The following is a 26140-nucleotide window of genomic DNA, read 5'->3' on the forward strand; positions in this document are numbered from 1 at the left end:
CAAGGCCTTGTGCCTACTTCCAGCCTCCAGGCACCAATGTTACTGATACCTGTGACATTTGGTGGTGTTAAGCTTCAAGGGGAAGAAGTCACACCTTCTACCCAGGGTTATGGAGCTCAGCGCAGGGTAAGAATTCAGGTTATCCCCCTGGCTGGAGGTGTTAAAGCAAAACACTTTGCATGCCCATTAAAGTCTATTTCACCCCTTCACAGTATCAGGAAAGGCAGGCAAGGCCGTGTGCCTACTTCCAGCCTCCAGGCACCAATGTTACTGATACCTGTGACATGTGGTGGTGTTAAGCTTCAAGGGGATGAAGTCACACCTTCTACCCAGGGTTATGGAGCTCTGCGCAGGGTAAGAATTCAGGTTATCCCCCTGGCTTGAGGTGTTAAAGCAAAACACTTCACATGCCCTATAAAGTCTATTTCACCCCTTCACAGTATCAGGAAAGGCCTTGTGCCTTCTTCCAGCCTCTAGGCACCAATTTCACTGAAACTTGTGACATTTGTAGGTGTTCAACTTCAAGGGGAAGAAGTCACGCCTTCTACCCAGGGTTATGGAACTCAGCGCAGGGTAAGATTCCAGGCTTCACCCCTGACTGGAGGTGTTCAAGCAAAACACTTCTCATGCCCAATAAAGTCTATTTCACCCCTCCACAGTATCAGGAAAGGCCTGCAAGGCCTTGGGCCTACTTCCAGCCTCCTGGCACCAATTATACTGATACCTGTGACATTTAGAGGTGTTAAGCTTCAAGGGGATGAAGTTGCACCTTCTACCCAGGGTTATGGAGCTCCGCGCAGGGTAAGAATTTAGGTCATCCCCCTGGCTGGAGGTGTTAAAGGAAAACACTTCACATGCCCAATAAAGTCTAGTTCACCCCTTCACAGTATCAGGAAAGGCCTGCAAGGCCTTGGGCCTACTTCCAGCCTCCTGGCACCAATTATACTGATACCTGTGACATTTGGAGGTGTTAAGCTTCAAGGGGATGAAGTCACACCTTTTACCCAGGGTTATGGAGCTCAGCGCAGAGTAAGATTTCAGGTTATCGCCCTGGCTTGAGGTGTTAAAGCAAAACACTTCACATGCCCAATAAAGTCTAGTTCACCCCTTCACAGTATCAGGAAAGGCCTGCAAGGCCTTGTGCCTACTTCCAGCCTCCAGGCACCAATGTTACTGATACCTGTGACATGTGGTGGTGTAAGCTTCAAGGGGATGAAGTCACACCTTTTACCCAGGGTTATGGAGCTCAGCGCAGGGTAAGATTTCAGGTTATCGCCCTGGCTTGAGGTGTTAAAGCAAAACACTCCACATGCCAAATAAAGTCTATTTCACCCCTTCACAGTATCAGGAAAGGCCTGCAAGGCCTTGGGCCTACTTCCAGCCTCCAGGCACCAAAGTTACTGATACCTGTGACATTTGGTGGTGTTAAGCTTCAAGGGGAAGAAGTCACGCCTTCTACCCAGGGTTATGGAGCTCAGTGCAGGGTAAGAATTCAGGTTATCCCCCTGGCTGGAGGTGTTAAAGCAAAACACTTCACATGCCCATTAAAGTCTATTTCACCCCTTCACAGTATCAGGAAAGGCCTGCAAGGCCTTGTGCCTACTTCCAGCCTCCAGGCACCAATGTTACTGATACCTGTGACAGGTGGTGGTGTTAAGCTTCAAGGGGATGTAGTCACACCTTTTACCCAGGGTCATGGAGCTCAGCGCAGGGTAAGATTTCAGGTTATCCCCCTGGATTGAGGTGTTAAAGCCAAACACTCCACATGCCCAAGAAAGTCTATTTCACACCTTCACGGTATCAGGAAAGGCCTGCAAGGCCCTGGGCCTACTTCCAGCCTCCAGGCACCAATTGTACTGATACCTGTGACATTTGGTGGTGTTAAGCTTCAAGGGGACGAAGTCACACTTTCTACCCAGGGTTATGGAGCTCAGAGCAGGGTAAGATTTTAGGTAATCCCCCTGGCTGGAGGTGTTTAAGCAAAACACCTCACACGCCCAGTACAGTGTATTTCACCCTTTCCCAGTATCAGGAAAGGCCTGCAAGGCCTTGTGCCTACTTCCAGCCTCCAGGCACCAATGTTACTGATACCTGTGACATTTGGTGGTGTTAAGCTTCAAGGGGATGAAGTCGCACCTTCTACCCAGGGTTATGGAGCTCCGCGCAGGGTAAGATTTCAGGCTTCACCCCAGGCTTAAGGCGTGAAAATAGAACAGTTACCATACACAACAATGTGTATTTCACCCATTCACAGTATCAGGAAAGGCCTGCAAGGCCTTGGGCCTACTTCCAGCCTCCAGGCACCAATGTTACTGATACCTGTGACATTTGGTAGTGTTAAGCTTCAAGGGGATGAAGTCACACTTTCTACCCAGGGTTATGGAGCTCAGCGCAGGGTAAGAATTCAGGTTATCCCCCTGGCTGGAGGTGTTAAAGCAAAACACTTCACATGCCCATTAAACTCTATTTCACCCCTTCACAGTATCAGGAAAGGCCTGCAAGGCCTTGGGCCTACTTCCAGCCTCCAGGCACCAATGTTACTGATACCTGTGACATTTTGGTAGTGTTAAGCTTCAAGGGGATGAAGTCACACTTTCTACCCAGGGTTTTGGAGCTCAGCACTGGGTAAGATTTTAGGTTATCCCCCTGGCTGGAGGTGTTTAAGCAAAACACCTCACAAGCCCAGTACAGTGTATTTCACCCTTTCCCAGGATCAGTAAAGGCCTGCAAGGCCTTGTGCCTACTTCCAGCCTCCAGGCACCAATGTTACTGATACCTGTGACCTTTGGTGGTGTTAAGCTCCAAGGGGATGAAGTCGCACCTTCTACCCAGGGTTATGGAGCTCCGCGCAGGGTAAGATTTCAGGTTATCCCCCTGGCTGGAGGTGTTTAAGCAAAACACCTCACATGCCCAGTACAGTGTATTTAACCCTTTCCCAGTATCAGGAAAGGCCTGCAAGGCCTTGTGCCTACTTCCAGCCTCCAGGCACCAATGTTACTGATACCTGTGACATTTGGTGGTGTTAAGCTTCAATGGGAAGAAGTCAAATCTTCTACCCAGGGTTATGGAGCTCAGCGCAGGGTAAGAATTTGGGTTATCCCCCTGGCTGGAGGTGTTAAATTAAAACACTTCACATGCCCAATAAAGTCTGTTTCACCCCTTCACAGTATCATGAAAGGCCTGCAAGGCCTTGTGCCTACTTCCAGCCTCCAGGCACCAATGTTACTGATACCTGTGACATGTGGTGGTGTTAAGCTTCAATGGGATGAAGTCACACCTTCTACCCAGGGTTATGGAGCTCAGTGCAGGGTAAGAATTTGGGTTATCCCCCTGGCTGGAGGTGTTAAAGCAAAACACTTCACATGCCCAATAAAGTCTGTTTCACCCCTTCACAGTATCAGGAAAGGCCTGCAAGGCCTTGTGCCTACTTCCAGCCTCCAGGCACCAATGTTACTGATACCTGTGACATGTGGTGGTGTTAAGCTTCAATGGGATGAAGTCGCACCTTCTACCCAGGGTTATGGAGCTCAGCGCAGGGTAAGATTTCAGGTTATCCCCCCTGGCTTGAGGTGTTAAAGCAAAACACTTCACATGCCCAATAAAGTCTATTTCACCCCTTCACAGTATCAGGAAAGGCCTGCAAGGCCTTGGGCCTACTTCCAGCCTCCAGGCACCAATGTTACTGATACCTGTGATATTTGGTGGTGTTAAGCTTCAAGGGGATGAAGCCACACCTTTTACCCAGGGTTATGGAGCTCAGCGCAGAGTAAGATTTCAGGTTATCGCCCTGGCTTGAGGTGTTAAAGCAAAACACTTCACATGCCCAATAAAGTCTAGTTCACCCCTTCACAGTATCAGGAAAGGCCTGCAAGGCCTTGTGCCTACTTTCAGCCTCCAGGCACCAATGTTACTGATACCTGTGACATGTGCTGGTGTAAGCTTCAAGGGGATGAAGTCACACCTTTTACCCAGGGTTATGGAGCTCAGCGCAGGGTAAGATTTCAGGTTATCGCCCTGGCTTGAGGTGTTAAAGCAAAACACTCCACATGCCAAATAAAGTCTATTTCACCCCTTCACAGTATCAGGAAAGGCCTGCAAGGCCTTGGGCCTACTTCCAGCCTCCAGGCACCAAAGTTACTGATACCTGTGACATTTGGTGGTGTTAAGCTTCAAGGGGAAGAAGTCACGCCTTCTACCCAGGGTTATGGAGCTCAGTGCAGGGTAAGAATTCAGGTTATCCCCCTGGCTGGAGGTGTTAAAGCAAAACACTTCACATGCCCATTAAAGTCTATTTCACCCCTTCACAGTATCAGGAAAGGCCTGCAAGGCCTTGTGCCTACTTCCAGCCTCCAGGCACCAATGTTACTGTTACCTGTGACATGTGGTGGTGTTAAGCTTCAAGGGGATGAAGTCACACCTTTTACCCAGGGTTATGGAGCTCAGCGCAGGGTAAGATTTCAGGTTATCCCCCTGGCTTGAGGTGTTAAAGCCAAACACTCCACATGCCCAATAAAGTCTATTTCACGCCTTCACAGTATCAGGAAAGGCCTGCAAGGCCTTGTGCCTACTTCCAGCCTCCAGGCACCAATGTTACTGATACCTGTGACATTTGGTGGTGTTAAGCTTCAAGGGGAAGAAGTCACACCTTCTACCCAGGGTTATGGAGCTCAGCGCAGGGTAAGAATTCAGGTTATCCCCCTGGCTGGAGGTGTTAAAGCAAAACACTTTGCATGCCCATTAAAGTCTATTTCACCCCTTCACAGTATCAGGAAAGGCAGGCAAGGCCGTGTGCCTGCTTCCAGCCTCCAGGCACCAATGTTACTGATACCTGTGACATGTGGTGGTGTTAAGCTTCAAGGGGATGAAGTCACACCTTCTACCCAGGGTTATGGAGCTCAGCGCAGGGTAAGAATTCAGGTTATCCCCCTGGCTTGAGGTGTTAAAGCAAAACACTTCACATGCCCTATAAAGTCTATTTCACCCCTTCACAGTATCAGGAAAGGCCTTGTGCCTTCTTCCAGCCTCTAGGCACCAATTTCACTGAAACTTGTGACATTTGTAGGTGTTCAACTTCAAGGGGAAGAAGTCACGCCTTCTACCCAGGGTTATGGAACTCAGCGCAGGGTAAGATTCCAGGCTTCACCCCTGACTGGAGGTGTTCAAGCAAAACACTTCTCATGCCCAATAAAGTCTATTTCACCCCTCCACAGTATCAGGAAAGGCCTGCAAGGCCTTGGGCCTACTTCCAGCCTCCTGGCACCAATTATACTGATACCTGTGACATTTGGAGGTGTTAAGCTTCAAGGGGATGAAGTTGCACCTTCTACCCAGGGTTATGGAGCTCCGCGCAGGGTAAGAATTTAGGTCATCCCCCTGGCTGGAGGTGTTAAAGGAAAACACTTCACATGCCCAATAAAGTCTAGTTCACCCCTTCACAGTATCAGGAAAGGCCTGCAAGGCCTTGGGCCTACTTCCAGCCTCCTGGCACCAATTATACTGATACCTGTGACATTTGGAGGTGTTAAGCTTCAAGGGGATGAAGTCACACCTTTTACCCAGGGTTATGGAGCTCAGCGCAGAGTAAGATTTCAGGTTATCGCCCTGGCTTGAGGTGTTAAAGCAAAACACTTCACATGCCCAATAAAGTCTAGTTCACCCCTTCACAGTATCAGGAAAGGCCTGCAAGGCCTTGTGCCTACTTCCAGCCTCCAGGCACCAATGTTACTGATACCTGTGACATGTGGTGGTGTAAGCTTCAAGGGGATGAAGTCACACCTTTTACCCAGGGTTATGGAGCTCAGCGCAGGGTAAGATTTCAGGTTATCGCCCTGGCTTGAGGTGTTAAAGCAAAACACTCCACATGCCAAATAAAGTCTATTTCACCCCTTCACAGTATCAGGAAAGGCCTGCAAGGCCTTGGGCCTACTTCCAGCCTCCAGGCACCAAAGTTACTGATACCTGTGACATTTGGTGGTGTTAAGCTTCAAGGGGAAGAAGTCACGCCTTCTACCCAGGGTTATGGAGCTCAGTGCAGGGTAAGAATTCAGGTTATCCCCCTGGCTGGAGGTGTTAAAGCAAAACACTTCACATGCCCATTAAAGTCTATTTCACCCCTTCACAGTATCAGGAAAGGCCTGCAAGGCCTTGTGCCTACTTCCAGCCTCCAGGCACCAATATTACTGTTACCTGTGACATGTGGTGGTGTTAAGCTTCAAGGGGATGAAGTCACACCTTTTACCCAGGGTTATGGAGCTCAGCGCAGGGTAAGATTTCAGGTTATCCCCCTGGCTTGAGGTGTTAAAGCCAAACACTCCACATGCCCAATAAAGTCTATTTCACGCCTTCACAGTATCAGGAAAGGCCTGCAAGGCCTTGTGCCTACTTCCAGCCTCCAGGCACCAATGTTACTGATACCTGTGACATTTGGTGGTGTTAAGCTTCAAGGGGAAGAAGTCACACCTTCTACCCAGGGTTATGGAGCTCAGCGCAGGGTAAGAATTCAGGTTATCCCCCTGGCTGGAGGTGTTAAAGCAAAACACTTTGCATGCCCATTAAAGTCTATTTCACCCCTTCACAGTATCAGGAAAGGCAGGCAAGGCCGTGTGCCTACTTCCAGCCTCCAGGCACCAATGTTACTGATACCTGTGACATGTGGTGGTGTTAAGCTTCAAGGGGATGAAGTCAACACCTTCTACCCAGGGTTATGGAGCTCAGCGCAGGGTAAGAATTCAGGTTATCCCCCTGGCTTGAGGTGTTAAAGCAAAACACTTCACATGCCCTATAAAGTCTATTTCACCCCTTCACAGTATTAGGAAAGGCCTTGTGCCTTCTTCCAGCCTCTAGGCACCAATTTCACTGAAACTTGTGACATTTGTAGGTGTTCAACTTCAAGGGGATGAAGTTGCACCTTCTATCCAGGGTTATGGAACTCAGCGCAGGGTAAGATTCCAGGCTTCACCCCTGACTGGAGGTGTTAAAGCAAAACACTTCTCATGCCCAATAAAATCTATTTCACCCCTCCACAGTATCAGGAAAGGCCTGCAAGGCCTTGGGCCTACTTCCAGCCTCCTGGCACCAATTATACTGATACCTGTGACATTTGGAGGTGTTAAGCTTCAAGGGGATGAAGTTGCACCTTCTACCCAGGGTTATGGAGCTCCGCGCAGGGTAAGAATTTAGGTCATCCCCCTGGCTGGAGGTGTTAAAGGAAAACACTTCACATGCCCAATAAAGTCTATTTCACCCCTCCACAGTATCAGGGAAGGCTTGCAAGGCCTTGTGCCTACTTCCAGCCTCCAGGCACCAATGTTACTGATACCTGTGACATTTGGTGGTGTTAAGCTTCAATGGGAAGAAGTCAAATCTTCTACCCAGGGTTATGGAGCTCAGCGCAGGGTAAGAATGTGGGTTATCCCCCTGGCTGGAGGTGTTAAATTAAAACACTTCACATGCCCAATAAAGTCTATTTCACCCCTTCACAGTATCAGGAAAGGCCTGCAAGGCCTTGGGCCTACTTCCAGCCTCCAGGCACCAATGTTACTGATACCTGGGACATTTGGAGGTGTTAAGCTTCAAGGGGAAGAAGTCACACCTTCTACCCAGGGTTATGGAGCTCAGCGCAGGGTAAGATTTCAGCTTTTCACCCCTAGCTGGATGTGTTGAAGCAAAACACTTCTCATGCCCAATAAAGTCTATTTCAACCCTTCACAGTATCAGGAAAGGCCTGCAAGGCCTTGGGCCTACTTCCAGCGTCCAGGCACCTGTGTTTGTGATACTTGTGACATTTGGAGGTGTTCAGCTTCAAGGGGATGAAGTCACACCTTCTACCCAGGGTTATGGAGCTCAGCGCAGGGTAAGATTTCAGCTTTTCACCCCTAGCTGGATGTGTTGAAGCAAAACACTTCTCATGCCCAATAAAGTCTATTTCAACCCTTCACAGTATCAGGAAAGGCCTGTAAGGCCTTGGGCCTACATCCATTCTCCAGGCACCAATGTTACTGACACCTGTGACATTTGGTGGTGTTAAGCGTCATGGGGAAGAAGTCACACCTTCTACCCAGGGTTATGGAGCTCAGCGCAGGGTAAGATTTCAGGTTATTCCCCCTGGCTCGAGGTGTTAAAGCAAAACACTTCACATGCCCAATAAATTGTATTTCACCCCTTCACAGTATCAGGAAAGGCCTGCAAGGCCTCGTGCCTACTTCCAGCCCCCAGGCACCAATGTTACTGACACCTGTGACATTTGGTGGTGTTAAGCTTCATGGGGAAGAAGTCACACCTTCTACCCAGGGTTATGGAGCTCAGCGCAGGGTAAGAATTCAGGTTATTCCCCCTGGCTCGAGGTGTTAAAGCAAAACACTTCACATGCCCAATAAATTGTATTTCACCCCTTCACAGTATCAGGAAAGGACTGCAAGGCCTTGGGCCTACTTGCAGCCCCCAGGCACCAATGTTACTGACACCTGTGACATTTGGTGGTGTTAAGCTTCAAGGGGAAGATGTCACACCTTCTACCCAGGGTTATGGAGCTCAGCGCAGGGTATGATTTTAGGTTATCCCCCTGGCTGGAGGTGTTTAAGCAAAACACCTCACATGCCCAGTACAGTGTATTTCACCCTTTCCCAGTATCAGTAAAGGCCTGCAAGGCCTTGTGCCTACTTCCAGCCTCCAGGCACCAATGTTACTGATACCTGTGACATTTGGTGGTGTTAAGCTTCAAGGGGATGAAGTCGCACCTTCTACCCAGGGTTATGGAGCTCCGCGCAGGGAAAGATTTCAGGCTTCACCCCAGGCTTAAGGCGTGAACATAGAACAATTACCATACACAACAATGTGTATTTCACCCATTCACAGTATCAGGAAAGGCCTGCTAGGCCTTGGGCCTACTTCCAGCCTCCAGGCACCAATGTTACTGATACCTGTGACATGTGGTGGTGTTAAGCTTCAAGGGGATGAAGTCACACTTTCTACCCAGGGTTATGGAGCTCAGCGCAGGGTAAGAATTCAGGTTATCCCCCTGGCTGGAGGTGTTAAAGCAAAATACTTCACATGCCCATTAAACTCTATTTCACCCCTTCACAGTATCAGGAAAGGCCTGCAAGGCCTTGTGCCTACTTCCAGCCCCCAGGCACCAATGTTACTGATGCCTGTGACATTTGTGGTGTAAAGCTTCAAGGGGATGAAGTCGCACCTTCTACCCAGGGTTATGGAGCTCTGCGCAGGGTAAGATTTCAGGTTATCCGCCTGGCTGGAGGTGTTAAAGCAAAACACTCCACATGCCCAATAAAGTCCATTTCACCCCTTCACTGTATCAGGAAAGGCCTGCAAGGCCTTGGGCCTACCTCCAGCCTCCAGGCACCAATGTTACTGATACCTGTGACATGTGGTGGTGTTAAGCTTCAAGGGGATGAAGTCACACTTTCTACCCAGGGTCATGGAGCTCAGCGCAGGGTAAGAATTCAGGTTATCCCCCTGGCTGGAGGTGTTAAAGCAAAACACTTCACATGCCCAATAAATTGTATTTCACCCCTTCACAGTATCAGGAAAGGCCTGCAAGGCCTTGGGCCTACTTCCAGCCTCCAGGCACCAATGTTACTGATGCCTGTGACATTTGGTGGTGTTAAGCTTCAAGGGGATGAAGTCACACCTTTTACCCAGGGTTATGGAGCTCAGTGCAGGGTAAGAATTCAGGGTATCCCCCTGGCTGGAGGTGTTAAAGCAAAACACTTCACATGCCCAGTACAGTGTATTTCACCCTTTCCCAGTATCAGGAAAGGCCTGCAAGGCTTTGTGCCTACTTCCAGCCTCCAGGCACCAATGTTACTGATACCTGTGACATTTGGCGGTGTTAAGCTTCAAGGGGAAGAAGTCACACCATCTACCCAGGGTTATGGAGCTCAGTGCAGGGTAAGAATTGAGGTTATCCCCCTGGCTGGAGGTGTTAAAGCAAAACACTTCACATGCCCAATAAAGTCTATTTCACCCCTTCACAGTATCAGGAAAGGCCTGCAAGGCCTTGTGCCTACTTCCAGCCTCCAGGCACCAATGTTACTGATGCCTGTGACATTTGGTGGTGTTAAGCTTCAAGGGGAAGAAGTCACACCTTTTACCCTGGGTTATGGAGCTCAGCGCAGGGTGAGATTTCAGGTTATCCCCCTGGCTTGAGGTGTTAAAGCAAAACACTTCACATGCCCAATAAAGTCTATTTCACCCCTTCACAGTATCAGGAAAGGCCTGCAAGGCCTTGGGCCTACTTCCAGCCCCCAGGCACCAATGTACTGATACCTGTGACATTTGGTGGTGTTAAGCTTCAAGGGGATGAAGTCACACCTTCTACCCAGGGTTATGGAGCTCCTCGCAGGGTAAGATTTCAGGCTTCACCCCAGGCTGGAGGCGTGAAAATAGAACAATTACCATACACAGCAATGTGTATTTCACCCATTCACAGTATCAGGAAAGGCCTGCAAGGCCTTGGGCCTACTTCCAGCCTCCAGGCACCAATTTTACTGATACCTGTGACATTTGGTGGTGTTAAGCTTCAAGGGGATGAAGTCACACTTTATACCCAGGGTTATGGAGCTCAGCGCAGGGTAAGATTTTTGGTTATCCCCCTGGCTGGAGGTGTTTAAGCAAAACACCTCACATGCCCAGTACAGTGTATTTCACCCTTTCCCAGTATCAGGAAAGGCCTGCAAGGCCTTGTGCCTACTTCCAGCCTCCAGGCACCAATGTTACTGATACCTGTGACATTTGGTGGTGTTAAGCTTCAAGGGGAAGAAGTCCCACCTTCTACCCAGGGTTATGGAGCTCAGCGCAGGGTAAGATTTCAGGTTATCCCCCTGGCTTGAGGTGTTAAAGCCAAACACTCCACATGCCCAAGAATGTCTATTTCACACCTACACGGTATCAGGAAAGGCCTGCAAGGCCTTGGGCCTGCTTCCAGCCTCCAGGCACCAATGTTACTGATACCTGTGATATTTGGTGGTGTTAAGCTTCAAGGGGAAGGAGTCACATCTTCAACCCAGGGTTATGGAGCTCAGTGCAGGGTAAGAATTCAGGGTATCCCCCTGGCTGGAGGTGTTAAAGCAAAACATTTCACATGCCCAATAAGGTCTATTTCTCCCCTTCGCAGTGTCGGGAAAGGCCTGTAATGCCTTTGGCCTATTTCCAACCTCCAGGCACCATTTTTTGGGATACATGTAACATTTGGAGGTGTTAATCTTCAAAGGGATACAGTTGCTCCTTCTACCCAGGGCTATGGAACTACGCACAGGGGGAGATCGCAGGTTTTCCCCTTGGAAGGAGGCGGAGAAGTAAAACACTTCCCTCAAATCCAAGGGGAAAGGCTGAAATCTTACCCTATGCAGAGCTCCGTAGTTCTGGGTAGACGGAGTGCCATTGTCCCCTTGCAGCTGAGCACATCATAATTTCACATTTATCACTAAAACATGTGTTTGGTGGATAGAAATGTGCCCATGTCTCTGCAGGCCAAGGCCTGATCTTTCAAATGGGTGTATGTACCTTTTAGGCTAGGTGAAGTGTTTTCATTTCTTCACCTCCACTCGTGAGGGAAATCTTGAATCTTACCCTGCCTGGAGCTCCAAATCCCTGGGTAGAAAGAGTGACTTAGTGCCCTTGAATCTGAAAACCTCATAATGTCACAAATATCACTAAAGCAGGTCCCTGGTGGCTAGAAATGCCCCAGAGCCCTGAAGGCTCTATTCTGATATGGTGACTGGGTTATTTTGTGCTGTTTTGGGCCGTGTGAAGTATTTTATTCTTACACCGCCACCCCAGGGAAAGACGTGAAATATTTTCCTGTGCGGAGCTCTATATCTCTGGGAAGAAGGGCTGACTTTGTCCCCTTTATTCTGGAAACCTCATAGTATCAGATATATTACTAAAACAGGTTCCTGGAAGCTAGGGATGGGCCAGGGTACCTGAAGGCTAAGATCTGAAACTGTGAATGGTGTTCATGTACGTCTTGGACTATGAGAAGTGTTTTATTTTTGTTTCCCTCTACCTTGTGGAAAAGTAAATTTTGCCATGTTCTGTGTCCCTACGCCTCATCCATCATATGTTATGTGTGCATGACCAATATGCATATGTTATTCCCCATGCCTGATTAATGACGCAATTCCAGTTGTGTCCACCTCTAGTATGCCAGTTTCCAGTCCTCGTGAATACTACGAATATCAGGCCTATGTAAAGTAATGTTGCCACGTTTCTCAGTGTGCACGTTATTCCATTATAAAGTCCCCGTTTCCAGGCCTCAAAAGGGCCCGGACCACAGATTCAGCTCCTGTCTCCTGAAAGCCTCGCTGAGGAGCGATACAGCCCCCACCTGTATCCTCGACCCTTCACTTACTTCCTGCCTCGCAGTGCCCGGTGCAGCTTGGCTCTGCCTCTGAGTCTGCCAAAAGTATGTTATAGTTCCAGTTATCAGTTCAGTCCTCCTCCTCTGCATTCCTAAGCTACTGAACTGCATCAATAGTTTCCGTCATTGTCTAGCCTATTCGGCTCCACGTTAGAGAAATACTGTATTTAATGGTCATTTAGTATTCTTCATCACGCACTACATGTAGAATAATGCATGGTCCAGTCTTAGAATCAAGTTAGCTTCTCCCCTCATGACTTCTAGTTTACATCAACATGTTCCCTAAACATCAGATACCAGATAGGGTTTAGGTACATGTCGCTCCGACCCTTCAGACTCTAGTTTCTGCTCCTAGCACAGAGTTCATAGCCCCCAGCTTCTCCTAGTAACACGTCATTGCCAGTTTTCGCGCACCATTAGGTTAGAGGTCCCGGCTCCTTAGGTAGCCCCCTCCAATGTTTCCGCCCATTCATGACATATTCTGTTACGTTTGCATCACATGTCTATGTATACTCCCAGTTACACCTCTTTTTACTGTTATCTCTCGCGACTGCTACGCGTCACGCCTTCTGCTCCACCCACTGCTACGCCTACTGCAATGTAATGCTATGTGTTTGCGCTATGTATATATGCCTGTGTTTTGTTATTGAATGCGAGCGCGCTCATCCCAGACCCAGCCCCGGCAGCTGCCGGGCCTTATTGTCCTATTCCCATGCAGGTTGTCCTGATCCTGTCCTTATGCTGTAATAAACCTGCAGAAACTCCTACTACCTCGAATCTTGACTCTTATTTTATTGAGCTATCTGTTATGCTATAAGTCTAGTCAAAAATAGGGTATTATTTATTTATTTACCACATAATGGCGCCCGAATAGGGACTTGCCCTTTCCCCACGCGTCGGTGAAGCCACGCCGACCCCCTGACCCTCTGCAGTCGTGACGGAACCATACCGTGCACTGGCAGATATTTCTGCACCGAGTATCCCTCAGGCCCACGGAGGAGACGGAGGAGGCGGTCCAGCATCCAAACGAGACGGTGGAGGAACGCGGCGAGTCCCGACCAGAGCCCAAGCCGAGAGTCCAAGGTCCGAGGTATCCGGAGGCCCACCCGTAACTGAAGTCCGAAGTCCGAAGTCCGTCGTAGTCCAGTCCCGTTCGAGGCCTTCTGTTCCGTGCTGCCCGGTGAGTACCATTGCTGGGGTAGTATCTAGACAGGACCAATCTAAATTGACTCCTGGTCCGTGGGTTGGTGGTACCCAAGCCCACAAACGAAGTGTTCACCTAGGTGGATACGGGTCTTGATGCGTTCCTTTATGGGACCGGTATGTTCCGTACTGTTACAGCAGTGCATCCAGTAACTCTAGTCTGTCCCGTTCTCGAGAATTCTGTTCTGTTTCTGTTTTCAGTATTTTCAGGTAGTATTCTGTTCGAACTGTTATGTTATGATATGGTTTAATGTATTTCCAATGTCGTGGTATGCCTGAATTGTTTTCCCAATTGTTATTGTTTTTCGTGTATTGTATTGTGTTCCGATTCAAGTTTAGAATGCCGCTCTTTTCCAAGTTACGTCAGTTAAAAACTAGAAAGGGTCTGTTAGAGGAAGCAGTTCCTGTCCCGCCTAGGGACAGTCCAGGTCATTTTATGTATCAGAAACATGGCATAAGCGCCATAATGTATCTAGATTTATGGGTAGAATATACCAAACAGTTAGAAGAAAAGTATAGATGGCCCGTATCGGGTACATGGGATGCCGAATGTATCATGCGAGTAGAAGAAGCATTATGGAAAAAGAAAGCCAGACAGTCACAGAAAGATGCCATCGAGTTATGGCGTAAGGAGGCGCATAGAAGAACGGAAAAGGAAGTCAGAAAGTCAGAGTTAAGTAGAGAATCCCAAGAACGAGCCCAAGAAAGAGAATTAATCGAGATAGGTGAACAAGTCAAAGCCGAACAGTCAGACAGACAGAGGCATGCCCTTATTAAGGGTATGTATCCTCTTCTTGCCGAGGGCCTGCCAAAAGCGACCCCAGAGGCACCCAGTAATTTCCCGCCGCCATTAATTCCGACCAAGCTACGTCACAAACCGACCGCAGCTGATATTTTTATTTCGTCCTATTTGGACGACACAGTCCCCGAATATGCAAATCCTGTTCGTGCTCCGCCAGTCCCTGTAAATCAGGCACTTCCCGCTTCTCCAGACACCGGAGTACCTGTTACGGTACCCCCGGTCCAGCCTACAGTTCCATTTCCCACTCTGCCAGGACGTAGAGCCTCAGTAGACGACTCCAGTTTAGGGGCCGCAGGAGGAGCTACTCCTCAAACCCCGCCGCCACACAAGCGTTTATCAGCACTCGAATTACATGCTCAAGCATCACAGCGTACTCCTAAAAGTAATAAGTCTGTCACAGAAATCAGGCAAGCCCTTAACGAATGTGTCTATGATCCAGTTCCAGGCGAATATACTATGGTTTTATATTCCTTACGTGTAAGGAGAGTGACCGAGTATCTAGTCACCTTGCCGAATATGAAAGAAGATCTAGACAGAATATATCGTTTCATCCGTACAGGGGATGATCCAGAAAGTATTGGCGAAATTATGTCTCAAAGGAAAGCCGAGATTCAGCTCATGATATTAAAGTTCCTGATCAATTGTTTAATAAGAGAACAAGATTACCCGTCTAAAGATCCCGCCGAAATGAGAATCCTGACAAGGTGGAGTGATAATATAGCCGAGGGTAAGCACAAGACCGTCAGTGCCATGGAGAGTATGTACAAGAAAATTCGTAAAGAAATAATAAGGTTACACGAACAGCGTAAAGCAGCACAAGTAAGTGAGAAAGAAAGTATCTCTGATCCTGAAGAGGAAGAGAACGAGAATCCCGCCAGAATAGCGTATGTAGGAAAATCCAGATTTCCAGATCGCCATTTACGTCTAGAACCCAAGTCTATTTTTCAACATCTAGCACCAGAACAAGGTTCCCTAGAACAAGTATTTCAAGCTACCGATCACATTCTGAAATCACGAGTCGGTTACAGTGAACTAAGTACTATGCATGAACAAGAACTAGCCCGATCAGCAGTCCGATGGATTACTGATTCTACCACTTTTCCAGACGAAATAGTGGCACAAATGTTTCTGAAATTGCCCCCAGCCGAGCAACGACTGGTGGGAATGTATATGATCCAGCACCTCATTACTCTGTATGAGGGTCAACATTCTGATCCAGGCCCGCTGCACGATATCCTGAACGAGTTACTCCAGTATAGATGGAGAGGTCTAGGTACCGATTTAGTTAGTGTCATTCTAGAACAGCGTCACAAATATAGAACGTTTCTGAACCCGCATTCTGTTCATGTCTCACCCCCAGAAAGTAAATCATTCTACATAGACAGACAGAATCCGTTACGAGAAGTCCACCCAGTCCAAGGGGCGGGTGGCGTAATGCAACGAGTGTTTGTATACACTCCAATATCAAAGATGGAACTTCTTGAAATGAAGAAATTAATTCCCTGTCATGACAAAGATCCAGCAGGGTTCCATAGAGAATTAACAGACATGCTCCGTATGGGAGAATACACGTACCCAGATATCATTAAAATGTTAAAGGTCCTGTTACCCGCAGGGGTGTATGAAAAGTTAAAGGAAAAAGAATGGGAGGTGGGAGAGAAAAAGATCGGTTGGGCAGCTCTAGAAGCTGAAGACAAGGCACGAGTACCAGGTACCGGTCTTGGAGATAAATGTAAAGATTTACCAGAATTATTGATTCAAGTTTTACCCAGATTATTGACAACTAGGAAAGAAGACTGGGATGCAATCTCAGCCTGTAAACAGAAACAAGATGAAGACATTAGTGATTTTTATTCTAGATTTGAGAAATGTTTCAGTATTAACAGTGGTCTCAAGACAAGTAGTGAGTCATACCCTCATCTTTTCGTTACTAAATTAGTCGAGAATTCAAGTCCACAAATTAAAAACCGAGTTTTGAAAGTCGAAAGCACCTGGCAAGCAAATACTCCGTCCCAGATGCTCCAGATGCTCCAGTATCACCAGAATAGAATCAGGGAAGAGCAAGAACACGAGAGAAAACGTATGAAAGACACGAAAATGAAAGTGCTAGTTGCACAATCTGTTCCTCAAGACAGTCAGAAGAGGGGTCCGAATCAAGCCAGTCATCCTGCAGCTCCCGTTAAAGGGAACTGCAATTATTGTAAACAGCCAGGTCATTTTATAAACGAGTGTGCAGTTCTGAAACATAACATAGCTACTGGTAAGACTAAAGAAAGACCACGTCCGCCTAGACAAGAACAAGTTTCACAGACTCCTCAGTCACAGAATGCACCACAGACAGTTACAGTACCGCAGCCCATTGCTGCAACACAGCACGTTACATCACAGATGTACCAGTATGCACAGTCCGAGTATCCAGAGTACCAGTCATATTCATGAAACAGCCTAGAGAGGGAGGTAGGCTTGCCTCTCATCGAGATACCTGTAGATCAAGAAGGTCCCTATGTTCACAGTCAAGTATTAGGGAAAGACAGAAAGTTTTTGATCGATACAGGGGCAAGTAGGACCACAATTAGTCATGCCGAAGTTCCAGGGGCTCCGCTCTCAGGCTCAAGAAATGTTTCCCTTGGATTTTCAGGAAAACCAATAGTTAATGAAATATCTAAGCCAGTTACTCTAGGAGTAGGTCCATTGTCCCGTACTACTGATCTGTTACTTACTAAGTCATGTCCAGAAAATCTATTAGGTATTAAGACACTGAAAGAGTTAGGTGCAGTTATTTGCTGTTCCCCAGAGGGAATACGTCTGTTCCTACGTGACTTTAAGGGTCACTATGTGTTACGAGATTTTGATTCAAGACTGTCTAAAGTTCCGCAGCATTTATGGGCGCAAGGTCCAACTGATGTAGGTTACATGCAAATCACACCCCATCGTGTGACTCTCAAGCCAGGTGTAGTGTTACCACGAATCAGGCAGTACAGATTGCCACCCGAGGCTGTAGCAGCCTTATCCAAAATTATTGACGAGCTCATGGCTCAAGGAGTAGTTGTAGAAACTGACTCCAATGTATGCAATTCTCCGATCATTCCAGTCATGAAACGTACTGATCCGAATGCACCCCCAGTATATCGATTAGTGATTGATTTACGAGAGCTTAATAAATGTATCATTCCTCAGTACCCAGTTGTTCCAGACATCTCTTCCCTGTTAACAGCCATTGATTCCGAAGCCATGTTTTTCACTGTCATAGACCTCAAGAATGCATTTTTTAGTGTTCCAATTCATCCAGACAGCCAGTTTCTTTTTGGATTCTGTTTAAATGGAAGGAGCTATATGTTCACACGCGCTCCTCAAGGTTTCACGGAAAGCCCTAGTATTTACAGTCAGGCACTCAAGAGACAACTAGACAATATTCACATGCCAACTGACACTGCCCTGCTCCAGTATGTCGATGATCTACTGATCACAGCCCGTTCTGAACGTGCTTGCGAGCGAGCATCACTTACAGTTCTGTATTTTCTAGCCGAGATGGGGCACAAGGTGTCACCTTCGAAGCTTCAATTCTGTGTCCAGCAAGTGGTATACTTAGGACACTTGCTGTCCAAGAGGGGTAGGCAGTTGACACCAGACCGTATCCAGTTAATAGCGAGTCTTCCCCAGCCCAGAACCCAGAAGGAGGTACGTGCCTTTATCGGCCTTACTTCCTATTGTAGACAATGGATTCCCCAGTATGCATTTCTAGCCAAGCCACTGATACAGTTAACGACACAGGAGGCAGCCGTATCGACTGTCCTCCCTTGGACATCTGAACATACACTTAGTTTTAACGAGTTAAAGAAAGCCCTATGTCAAGCTCCAGTTCTAGCTACACCGAACTACAGTAAGCCTTTTTCACTTTTCGTTACTGAACGGGAAGGTACAGCATTATCTGTTCTCACACAAGATCAAGCAGGTCAATACAAGCCCTGTGCTTATTTTTCGAGCACACTAGATCCAGTCGCCCAGGCGTTGCCTGCGTGCCTCAAGTCAGTTGCAGCCACAGCACTAGCTATCAGACAGAGTGATTCCATAGTTTTAGGACATTCCCTGACAGTACAAGTCCCACATTCAGTAGAAGTTCTTTTAAACCGAACACAAACACAGCACTTGACAATTGCACGTTTAACAGGTTATGAATTGACACTGTTCCAGCCTCACATAGAAATTAGACGCTGCAACATTTTGAATCCCGCTACACTGTTACCATCAGTTAATTCAAATCCAGACCCACATGACTGTGTGGAAGTAGTTAACATTACGACAAAGCCAAGACAAGACCTGACAGACATTCCGTTACCAGATCCCGACCTGACACTTTATGTGGATGGTTCATGTATGAGAACTAGTACAGGAGAACTAGTCGCCGCGTATGCAGTGACTACTGACACTGAAGTTATCAAGACACACCGTATTGACACCCTGTCCGCTCAAGCAGCAGAGCTAGTCGCTCTGACACAAGCCTGTATACATGCCAAGAACCTGAAAGTTAATGTTTACACAGATTCACGTTACGCATTCGGAGTTGTACACGACTTCGGAGTGCTCTGGCAGGAGAGAGGTTTCATGACTTCTCATGGAACCAAGATTCAGCATGGTCTCCTTATTCAAGCCCTGTTAGATGCCATACATTTACCGACATCTATTGCTATCATGAAATGCAAAGCACATACGAAAGTTACTGATATTATTTCCCAAGGTAATGATCTAGCAGACCGCACAGCCAAGCTTACAGCACAGACTCCAGACATTCCAGTTAATATGACACATACTCCAGATCCGATTACATGCATGACAGTTAAGGACCCTACACAAGATGTCATAGATATACAGTTACATGCTACTCCCGATGAAATCAAGAAATGGTCTGAACAAGGAGGGGTCCAGACAGATCAAGGATGGTTAACGAAGGGTAGAGCCACATGGTTTCTCCCCGATTCTATGGTTCAAGTCATTATCAATACCGCACATAGTCCAGCCCATTTAGGAGAAAAAGCTATGTTAGACAGTATCCAGAACATTTGGTTCAACAAGCATTTACGAGCTGCAGCCAAGCAGAAAGTCCGTACCTGTATGATATGTTGTCAGTTTAATCCAGGTAAAAGTGTCCCGGTGGAACAAGGTGGTTTCCAGCCCCCTGACCACCCTTTTGAGGTCCTCCAGATGGATTATATTCAGATGGAGCGATGTCGAGGTTTCAAGTATGTCCTTGTAGTAGTATGCGCTTTGTCCAGGTGGACAGAAGCATATCCAGTCCCAGATTACACAGCCGCGACCACTGCCAAGCAGTTGGTTCGTGAATTTTTCCCTAGATACGGACTCCCTAGAGTCGTATATTCTGATAACGGTCAGCCATTCTCATCTGAACTCATGAAGCACGTTTCCCTGTTGTTAGGGTACCAGTGGAAGTTTCATTGTGTACGCCATCCAGAAGCAGCTGGACTAGTCGAAAGGCATAATCAGACTCTGAAAATCCGCATTGCAAAAGTCTGTAAGGACAAAGGTGTGGACTGGTTAATAGCTCTGCCAGTCGCTTTATTTTATATGCGTATGGTCGCACATTCCAGATCAGGTCTGTCCCCGTACGAGGTCGTATTCGGCCGCCCCCTAACATATGGGGTACTCCTAGACCCCGAAGTATTACCGATGTTTCATGTAATATGCTGACAGATTACCTAGCTTCCTTGATGTCTGCCCTCAACTCATGTCGTTCACAGGTTGCCGCCGCATTTCCAGACAATACCGAGGTGGCACCGCACGAGATCGTTCCAGGCTCCCTTGTGATGATCAGAAATTTCGACAGATCAAGTCCGCTGGAACCACGTTGGAAGGAGCCACGCCAGGTCCTCTTGACCACCCGAACTGCCGTCAAGTTGGAAGGCAGGAAGGGGTGGGTCCACCTTTCTCATGTAAAACTTTTCAAAGGATTGAAATCAGTCTCCAAAGACATTTCCGAGGATTTCCAGGATTCGAAGGACTGCCAGAATATTGCTCTTAAGGACTGTCCCGCACAAGACATTATTACAACCCCTCCCTTGTTAGAGAAAACTCCGCAGCAGGAGTATAAGTTGAAGCTCAGGTCTAGTAAAATAAGTCAGTCAGTTTGATTGTATAAGTCCTCCCCTAGGTGAAACGGTTAGACTGTTTCTGACATGTATAAAATAGACCCCCATAGTGAGAGAGTCAGTCAAAGTTCAATCAAATGTATCGTTTTTCTGAGTTTCATATTATTTCTCAGCATAATGATTTCCTGCACCAGCTACGCACTTTTCCTGTGTTTTCCAGTTCCTCATGTAAATATGTCTACTAATGCTACAGTAGAGCACACGTTTAGTGATCTGCCTCCTCACGAATATTCTTACCGCCTCGCTATGCGCAACAACACATTTATCCGTATGTTACATTATTCACACCAGACCAGCAATGCCACTAATTGTTGGGTGTGTGGTCGACTCCCCCCTTTTCAGACACCGAAGGGAGTTCTGCCACTTTTTAGTTATCCATTCTCACACAATGGTTCGTGTGGAGCATGGTCCACGTTAACGTCATCCTCAACAGATATGTCTTTTCTTAACAGTACATGTTTTCCAGACAAGCAAGGTCTCCCCCACAGAACAGGTTTAGATCTAGAAAACGAAGTATATAATTTAGGTAATTATTTGTCGAATTTCATGGTCCTGAATGTTCAGTCTGATATTACTCCAGACTTACCTGCTATTTCAGTACTACCTGTCAAAGGCGAATTATGTGTCCGTAATTATGGTTCTGTACATGTAGGTCATAGTGAATGTACTACTGTTATCCAGTATAGTGACAGTGGGAAATCTATTTTCAAAGCTTCACGTCATTCTTATTTTATTTGTGGTCAAACTGCATATGTCCGTCTGCCCCTCGATTGGGAGGGAACCTGTTACATTGCCTTCCTACTGCCACCTGTTTTCCTAGCCCCACCTGACTATCATAGGAATTCCTTCCTAGTGCATACCAGACACAAGAGAAATCTCCCGATTGTCGATTATACTGAAACTGCTGCAGAGCAATTCATTGATATTGATAAAGGTGTGTTCCCTTATTTAGGCACAGTTGTAAACAGTAAGCTAATCCGTAGGTTAACAAGAACCCTTGAAGCAGTAGTAGATGAGACTGCCTCTGCTCTAGGTAACCTAACCGAAGAACAATCTGCTATGAGATTTGTCGTTTTGCAAAATCGTCTCGTCCTTGACGTCATACTGGCCGATAGGGGCGGGGCCTGTAGAGTCATCGGATCCAGTTGCTGCATTTTCATTCCAAATAACGCACCGTCTGTTTATTCAGCTATAACCAGACTCCATAAAATTGCCCATCTGTTACATCAAGATCCAGGCACCTGGACATGGTCCGGTTGGTTCTGGAATATAATTTCCGCATGGGGATGGAAAGTCCTGTCCTTTCTAGGTATTGCAGTAGCGATCATATTTAGCTGCTGCCTCTGTATACAATGTGGCCCTGCGATTTGCAGCATGTGTGCTACCTCTTGTATTCCTAGTCCCAAGCCCCGTTCTAAATCCCGTTCCAAGACAATTCGAGACGAGCAAATGGTACTGTATGAAATGATAGATGGTATCATGAAAATTGATGTTTCCTGATGGAAACGTAGTGACAAGGAGGGTATGTGGAAAAGTAAATTTTGCCATGTTCTGTGTCCCTACGCCTCATCCATCATATGTTATGTGTGCATGACCAATATGCATATGTTATTCCCCATGCCTGATTAATGACGCAATTCCAGTTGTGTCCACCTCTAGTATGCCAGTTTCCAGTCCTCGTGAATACTACGAATATCAGGCCTATGTAAAGTAATGTTGCCACGTTTCTCAGTGTGCACGTTATTCCATTATAAAGTCCCCGTTTCCAGGCCTCAAAAGGGCCCGGACCACAGATTCAGCTCCTGTCTCCTGAAAGCCTCGCTGAGGAGCGATACAGCCCCCACCTGTATCCTCGACCCTTCACTTACTTCCTGCCTCGCAGTGCCCGGTGCAGCTTGGCTCTGCCTCTGAGTCTGCCAAAAGTATGTTATAGTTCCAGTTATCAGTTCAGTCCTCCTCCTCTGCATTCCTAAGCTACTGAACTGCATCAATAGTTTCCGTCATTGTCTAGCCTATTCGGCTCCACGTTAGAGAAATACTGTATTTAATGGTCATTTAGTATTCTTCATCACGCACTACATGTAGAATAATGCATGGTCCAGTCTTAGAATCAAGTTAGCTTCTCCCCTCATGACTTCTAGTTTACATCAACATGTTCCCTAAACATCAGATACCAGATAGGGTTTAGGTACATGTCGCTCCGACCCTTCAGACTCTAGTTTCTGCTCCTAGCACAGAGTTCATAGCCCCCAGCTTCTCCTAGTAACACGTCATTGCCAGTTTTCGCGCACCATTAGGTTAGAGGTCCCGGCTCCTTAGGTAGCCCCCTCCAATGTTTCCGCCCATTCATGACATATTCTGTTACGTTTGCATCACATGTCTATGTATACTCCCAGTTACACCTCTTTTTACTGTTATCTCTCGCGACTGCTACGCGTCACGCCTTCTGCTCCACCCACTGCTACGCCTACTGCAATGTAATGCTATGTGTTTGCGCTATGTATATATGCCTGTGTTTTGTTATTGAATGCGAGCGCGCTCATCCCAGACCCAGCCCCGGCAGCTGCCGGGCCTTATTGTCCTATTCCCATGCAGGTTGTCCTGATCCTGTCCTTATGCTGTAATAAACCTGCAGAAACTCCTACTACCTCGAATCTTGACTCTTATTTTATTGAGCTATCTGTTATGCTATAAGTCTAGTCAAAAATAGGGTATTATTTATTTATTTACCACAACCTACATATAAGGCGAAAACCTGTAATTAGCAGTAGACCTCAATCAGGCTGCCAGGCGCAGAATCTGATTTGTCGGCGCAGGTCGCACTCTTGACATGCCATTTGATTCAGGAGTGGTCCCCACCCCAGCAATCGGGCTCAATACAACATTGATAGTCACAGGCCTCACTCTGTACTGTGGGATGTATGATGTAACAATTAGATTGCGGTACATTACATTGCTGTTTTAGGCGCTTTCCACGACTTGCACGGGAGGGCGCTCTAGACTTAGGAATAGTATGATTTACTATTCGAACTCCAGCCTAAGTAAGGTAGGGAAGGTGTTGGAATAGTAAATCGCACTATTCCATAGTCTAGTGCGCCCTCCCGTGCAAGTCGTGGAAAAGACTTGCGTTGTAAATGCAGCGATCGAAATGTACTGCGGTGTTTTGACCGCGTTGTTAAGGTCGGTTCCCGTCCAAAGATGTCACCTGAGATGTAAACCTAACTCCAGCTGTGAACATCAGCTCAGCAGAGTGCCTCCATGCAGGTACTGGGGTCACCATTTCAGGTGCATTCACACCCTCTGCTCTCACGCTGGGTGCCAATGTAGGTCTAACTCGGCCGCCTGCCTCTATTGTGTCACTGTGTGTTTATTATGTTTAGTGTGCCCCCGTCTCCTCCAGCTCGGCGCTTGGCAGTGAATGCCCTCTGGCTGCATGTGAAGCTACCAGCGCGCAGCCGCCTTGTGATGCCCGTGAGTCTTGAGCCCGGCCCGTGCCCCGCTGCTTGTAAAAATCCCCCGGCTGCCCCCGAGTCGTGGGTGCCACAGCCGAGGGTGCAGGCGCGCGGCGAGGGCCCCCCTGACCCCCGGGCCGGGGCCCCCTGTTGTTGTCTTCGCTTCCCCGCTCGGCCGGCGGAGCCCTGTGTTACTTCGGCCCGTTCCAGAACGCGCTCCCCGCGTCCCCCTGAGCCCCATTGTGACGCCACAGGGCCCACTCCCTGCAGGAGGCCCCTCCCGCCCGCGGGCCGCCGCTCCCGGCCTCAGAGCGCGAGGGTGGACCGGGGGAAAGGGGCCCGGAGCCCGGGATTCAAGGCACGGGGGCGTCAGCCATCGGGGGAGGGCAGAGATTCACGGCGGATTACAAGCCTCTGAGGACGGGGTCGGCTGAAACGGGGGAGGGCACGGGAAGGGGTTGAAGTTGGGCTTCTTTTCATGTGTGTATGGGAGCGTGTGTTTAACGGATTGTGTTTAAAAACTTAGATAATCCGATAGTAGGAAACACAAAAGTCAGCTCGGAGCAGAGAGCCGAGTGCGCCTCGCACACAGCCCTCACTCCTCGGAACCAATCAGGGGCTGGCTCCTCCCTATATATGCACGGGGCTCGGGTTGGGAGGTACATTTCTGTTCTGTGACAGCGCCGAGACTCGTATTGCAATGGCAGAAACCGCTCCAGCCGCCGCGGCTCCTCCCGCTGAGGTCGCCCCCAAGAAGAAGCAGAAGAAAGCAGCGGGGGCCTCCAAGGCCAAGAAGCCTTCCGGTCCCAGCGTGTCCGACCTGATTTTGAAGTGTGTGACCGCCTCGGCCGAGAGGAAGGGAGTCTCCCTGGTGGCTCTGAAGAAGGCGCTGACCGCCGCCGGCTACGATGCGGACAAGAACAAGGGCCGCGTTAAGGTCTCCCTGAAGAGCCTGGTCAGTAAAGGCGCCCTAGCCCAGCTGAAGGGCACCGGGGCCTCCGGGTCCTTCAAAGTGAACAAGAAGCAGCTGGAGGGCAAGAAGGCAGCCAAGAAGACAGCTGCCAAGACCAAGAAGCCAGCGGCCAAGAAAGCTGCCCCTGCCGCCAAGAAGCCCAAAAAGGCTCCCGCGGGGGTCAAGAAGAGCCCGAAGAAGGTCAAGAAGCCAGCAGCAGCCAAGAGCCCCAAGAAGCCCAAGGCTGCCCCTGCCAAGAAGGCTGCCAAGAGCCCAGCGAAAGCCAAGGCGGCGAAGCCCAAAGTAGCCAAGAAAAGCCCTGCCAAGGTAGTCAAACCCAAGGCAGCCAAGCCCAAAGCAGCGAAGCCCAAAAAGGCAGCGCCCAAGAAGAAGTAAGGGCTGGCACCGAGACACTGCAAACACAACGGCTCTTTTAAGGGCCACCACCCTGTCTAGAAGAGAGCGTGTTCCTCCCCACCTTTGCACCCACCCAATGGCCCCACTTCTCAAAAATAAACTGCACCATACATCCATAGCGCACTTTTCCACACGCGAGTGCCGCATGTGATCTTGGCCATATAAACGGCTCTTTCGGTGCTGCGTGGATTGAAATCGTTATTACATAGAAAATAAGGGGGTCCGGGAGTTATAAGACCTCCGTTTATAATACATGTGCAATAACGTGTGTGTCTCTGTGCTTTCACTGTACCCGGGCAGACTCTAAATAGTGTCTGCATAAAGCAGATGATTGTGAACTTTAATTGGAGCGCAGGTAACTGCGTGCTCCAGGGTGAGGGTAAAAAGCGGCTCTGGGAGTTATAAGACCTCAGTTTATTATAAACGTGTTTGTGTTGGTGCTTTCACTGTATCCGGGCAGACTCGATATAGCGCCTGCATAAAGCAGACGATTGTGAACTTTCAATCGAGCGCAGGTAACGGGGGCGTGTTCCAGAGTGACCAAGGGCAGTGTGCTTATGACATCTCGGGCTCCTCTCCCGGTTGACCGGGGTCGAGTCGTCCTCGTGACTACAAGTGGATGGACGGAGACAAAGGCTGACCGAGGCGCGGGCTCCGGCGCCATCATCCAAGGGGGGGGTCTCTTTTATCCACAGCTCATTGGACAGCTAGGCTGCAGCCTCCAGTTCAGTATCCAATCGTTGCACACCGCGGGCTATTTTCGAACGTGGGGCGGTC

General features: G+C 48.2%; 1 protein-coding gene across 1 annotated transcript; it reads left to right on the forward strand.

Moving 5' to 3' along the window:
- The first annotated feature begins 24649 nt into the window (after positions 1-24649).
- Positions 24650-25357, forward strand: LOC144771503 (histone H1.01-like). The gene has a single exon (XM_078655919.1). The coding sequence runs from the start codon at positions 24695-24697 to the stop codon at positions 25340-25342; it is 648 nt and encodes a 215-aa protein (XP_078512045.1). The 5' UTR covers positions 24650-24694; the 3' UTR covers positions 25343-25357.
- The last annotated feature ends 783 nt before the right edge of the window (positions 25358-26140 follow it).

Source organism: Lissotriton helveticus, chromosome 8 (genome assembly GCF_964261635.1).
Source record: "Lissotriton helveticus chromosome 8, aLisHel1.1, whole genome shotgun sequence".
Taxonomy (NCBI): Eukaryota; Metazoa; Chordata; class Amphibia; order Caudata; family Salamandridae; genus Lissotriton; species Lissotriton helveticus.

Excerpts from the sequence above, each read along its gene's own strand:
- LOC144771503 (XM_078655919.1), top strand. The coding sequence starts at position 24,695 with ATGGCAGAAACCGCTCCAGCCGCCGCGGCTCCTCCCGCTGAGGTCGCC.